The following is a 4,679-nucleotide window of genomic DNA, read 5'->3' on the forward strand; positions in this document are numbered from 1 at the left end:
TTTACAGCCAGTTGTCCAGTGCTGATGAGTTGGAGTCGATGGTCGATAACCTACCTCTGCCCGACTTGCTGAAGAACTACATCATGAGCTAAGCAGCTGCAGGTGCTGGATCCTGGCCAGCCTGCTCCTTGTTCCTCCCTTGCATGCAGGTGCTGGATCCTGGCCAGCATGCTCCTTGTTCCTCCCTTCAACGGTAAGCCTTTGTTCTCATCAATCTAGGTATGCTGATTTCATGATATGCCTGACACCATCTAATCAATTCTCAGTATTGTTGTTAGTAATGGATTATTTCGGTGTATTCGCTCCAGGACTACTGGTTACCCCTCTAGTTGCCTTTTGTTCCTTTCACTACAAGTCAGTTTTCTTGGACGATTTGATTGTTGTGCTAGTCTTTACCCTTGCTGTATGCCCGTTGAGCATTAGTTCTAGTCTTTACCCTTGCTGTACGGCCGTTGAGCATTAGTTCTGCGCTTCTTGATGCATGGTGTGCACTTTACTTCAATGCAACATCTGCATGACATTGTGTATCATGTTTTTATTGCAAACTTCATTTGCTGCTCTTTTAGAGTTATTGCATTAAATTTTAGCGTTTGCTGCATACTCCTTTCACATTCGTAGTATACTTTGAAGTAGAAACTACCTATCCCGTCGCAGTGTCTCTGTATAATGAGCCCTGAGCTTGTGGAAACATGGGGAGAGTTTTGTTTTACTTCAAAGTGGGTCCAATTACCTCAGCCGCAAAACCGTTTGCATTTTCTCTGCGCTCATGAACAGTTATCAAATTGGAAGTTTGCAAGTAAAATCAGCGTAAGCTCAACACGGTGAGTTTCATCATGATTCATGAGCAAATTGGACTCCGGGTTCAGCGTCGTTGCATGGCTCATGTTCTATGCAGGCATGCCGTATATACGATTGTAGTGGGATCGTCTAAAGCCATGATTTAGAAACAAAGGTTGGCAGGGTTAAAGTCCTGCTTTGAGGAGGAAGGATTTTCCCACCATGCTGCGAATTCCTTAACCCTTTGAGGTGCCACTGAGCGCATGAAAATACGCAATTGCAGTTCACTCCACCATTTCCACCATAACGTACGTTCTGTTTGCTTGATTTAACTGATAGTGATACTAGGCAACGGATGGAGTTTTCTTTCTTCGAATACTATGACTGTAGTGAGTCTGATCTACTCGCCTCCCACCGCTTTAGGGCCCGGTCACACATGAACTGGGATTCGCTTCGGCAGCGAGCCTGGTGTCGCTCCAGCGAAACCACGTGTGCATGGTCACACATGCAAACAGGGCACAACTCCTACTTTGGCGGAAAAATGAGAGTTAGTGGACTGTGGTGCATACAGTACGGAGAATGGACGAGGTCAATGACTATCTTGCACGCATTTTTGTTGCATGGACATCATACACATACAAATTTCTCGTAGCAAGTCCATATACAGCAGACCGTGGTGTTTTCCGCTGAAGCGAATCCGCAGAAGCGACAGTCTCGCTTCGAAAATTTTGGCGGAAGCGGATTGGAGTTTCCGCTGAAGCGGAAGTTCCGCTTTTCGCCGTTGCCATGCCATTTTTCGCTCCTGCGACCTCGCTTCAGCGTATACGCTACTTTCGAGTGCATGTGTGACCGGGCCCTTAGGAGCTGCCTCTGCGCCTTGTTCCTTGAGTCAGAGGGTGGTGATGTTTGTGCGGATGCCGGAAAACTCAGACTGAGCGAGTCTTACACGAGCCATGAAAGGCCACTGGCACTGATCTAGCCATTTATTTCAGGCTACAGTCCATCATGGTCCATTCATCGGAAACATTCCCGCAGGCTTTTGAAAGTCCAATTTGGACTGAATTGAGGATCAAAACCCCACTTTCAATCTCAAAAACCTGGGTTTGGGATTTGCTTCTCCATACATTTTGCCATGGCATACCTGTCCCAATTTATAAAACCTGGCTGAATTTCTATTTTCCTGTTCTTGGACTTTTCTGGCCTCAAATTACATTGTATGTGGCACGGGTCACACAGTGCAGGATGTACTGTTGTTTTCCAACTACGTAATTGAACATCAGTGAATGTGCGGGAGACACCAAAAAAAGTAACCTAGTAACAGTTAGGCCAATGAATGAACTGTACTGTAGCCTAGGCTGAGAGTACAGTGTTCACATGATTCAGGTGTCATCTTACAGAATCCTACAGTCCATTCAGAAAAAGATGAGCGCTGGCTCTGGAGAGCCGCGAGTCCCGTGTTTGGTGATTTTGCCAGTGCAGCGAGATTCGAAACTTGAAAAAGGGTCCAAAAAAGGTACCTCAACTGGGGTTTGAACCGCAAATGTACTGTTCTGCAAGTGGAGTGCGCGGGTTGGATTTTCGTGGCTTTTCCCCGATTCAATGCTTTGGGGGCAAAACCTGGCCGAAATCCTATTCTTGTTATGGCTTGCTCTTTGGAGAAATAGACTTCAAAAAAGGAAGAGCATTCCATGGGGGATTGCCAAAAAAATTGTGACAAAAACTCAAAATTTGACCCATTTAATTTTATGGCCAAAAGCTAGGATATCATCATTTTCTGAATGGACTGTAAAGTGTAATGTACTAATGACGTTACCACCTGGTTACGTAACTGGTACTACATGATTCGATTGTATTATAAAAATCTACTCTATACACTGTCATGTACTGTAGTATACTCAGTATAGTCATGTAGCTAGCATGCCGTGCGCGGTGCATGCATGCACGCAACGTGCAACACTTCTTCTGCACTCCAATTATTATTATTTTTCTTTCTAAATAGTCGATAAGAACTGGCAATACTAGTATTCCAGTTTGGCAATTTGTGTTCGGCTGCCATTGTTATTTTTCTTCTCCCCAAACGATGACCACCAGCCTCGGCAGAATGTCTCTTCATCCCATACCTGTAGGTGTGTTGCTGGTAGTAATAGTATCACTTGCACTTCTCCATTCGTCCGTCAAATGCAGTAGCGAGGAAAGCACCGCAAGTAGCGACATTGACAAGATGGCAGCGGACCGTTCCGGACATCTGAAGCCACTCGGATCGCATCGTCCACCGGATGGCGACGTAGAGATACTTGACTACGTTCCACATCCCATTGACTTCTACGAGAACTACGTAAAGGCGAGCAAGCCTGTGCTGCTGAGAGGTGCAACGAAGGGCAGTAGAGCGTATAAGTTATGGAACGATGAGTACTTGACGGAGAAATTTGGCCATCTAATTGTGATGACGGAGCACGGCAAGAAGGAGAATCGCTCAGAGGGGACCAGTACCATTCAGCTGAAAACATTTGTAAAACGCTACATGGCTTCGGATGAGTACATGGTGGAGACTCTTCCCCCGCCTATGCGTGGTAAGATAACATTATTTTAAATTTACTATGGTACGATATCACCATGATCACAGGGTAGTACATGAATATTTTAGCCACGAGTGCAGTATGGAGTGAAGGACAGCCTGGGCATGTACCATGGCATTGCGTGCTTTTGAAAGCAACGCATTCTTAGTTAGCATGAACTATGTTACATGCTGGGCTGGACAGTAGGCTGGCTGGCCCTCCTCTAGCCCTTCTGCACCTGAGCCTTGGCTGAGGTATCAGGGCGTATACCCAAACACATTGAAAGTCGTATAATTACATGCCAAACGGGATCCTAGCACTCGTTACCCGGGATCCTGACCCCAGTCATCCAAGATCCTGACCAGAGTCAACTGGTTTCCCAGCTAGTCGGGCCAAGCCATTTGGAATCTTCACACACTGACTGTGGATTATTGTAAAACAGGTATTTTTAGCGCCGGTGATATTTTAGTTATTTTAGTGAAAGGAGTGTTTTCGCTAAAGTTTTTCCGTTCCAATCAAAATCTTGGATGTACAGTACAAGTCCTCTTTATTTTTAAACTCTGAAACTCGGATCGCTAAAATACTTGGGTAAGGCCACCCAGAATTACTTCGTAGTTTCGGGTCACCCGACCGCAAAATGTTTTTTTTAAATTGTGCATGCAAATGTACTATTGTTACACGGGTGACATACATACATCGATTTTCAGCAGTCTAGACATCGACCTCGGAAGCAGCCAAATGACAGGATGCAGCGCTAGCGGTCGGTGACGACGTTGTCTTCTATTATCTCCGATCCGCAATCAGTCCGGAAACAGCCTCAACCCTGCCACCTTGTCGCTCATCGACATAAGTTTTGGTTAGAGCTGCTCGCTCGTTTGCCAGCGAGGCCAAGATCTGGTCCTGGAGTGGACCTGGCCCTGATGGGACAATATGGCTGCGCTGGATCTACCATGGTCTACAGTTATATTTGGTCGAGTGGCTTGATGGACACATCTTGGATTTTCGATATGCACAATCTACATTGTGAATTTGTCACATGATGTATGCACATGGCAGTTACCAAAATAAAAATAAATAAATAAATGACCCCGACCGACCGACCCTGGTACAGATGAGTGGAGTGACCCGAAACAACGAATTAATTCTAGGTGGCCTAAAGGGAAGGACAACATGTTATGACTAACTGTACACCAACGTAACCAGATCTTAGATCTTGTACAGTCAGCGGCGAGTTCAACAACATGGCATAAAACTGACACTAGAAGGAGATTTAGTCCTTTTTTCCATCATTACAGTCATTGGCTCAACATCTCAGCTAAAATATTTCATCGCGAATAGGCCCAGATT

General features: G+C 45.4%; 1 protein-coding gene across 1 annotated transcript in view; it reads left to right on the top strand.

Moving 5' to 3' along the window:
- The first annotated feature begins 2,745 nt into the window (after positions 1–2,745).
- Positions 2,746–4,679, top strand: part of LOC135824256 (lysine-specific demethylase 8-like) — an 8,557-nt gene continuing 6,623 nt past the window's right edge. Inside the window, exon 1 of the mRNA XM_065336989.1 lies at positions 2,746–3,347. Within this exon, the coding sequence (XP_065193061.1) occupies positions 2,858–3,347 (490 nt within the window). The 5' untranslated portion in view covers positions 2,746–2,857. The remainder of the gene's footprint in view (positions 3,348–4,679) is intronic.

The sequence above is a fragment of the Sycon ciliatum genome, chromosome 1 (assembly GCF_964019385.1).
Source record: "Sycon ciliatum chromosome 1, ocSycCili1.1, whole genome shotgun sequence".
Classification (NCBI taxonomy): Eukaryota; Metazoa; Porifera; class Calcarea; order Leucosolenida; family Sycettidae; genus Sycon; species Sycon ciliatum.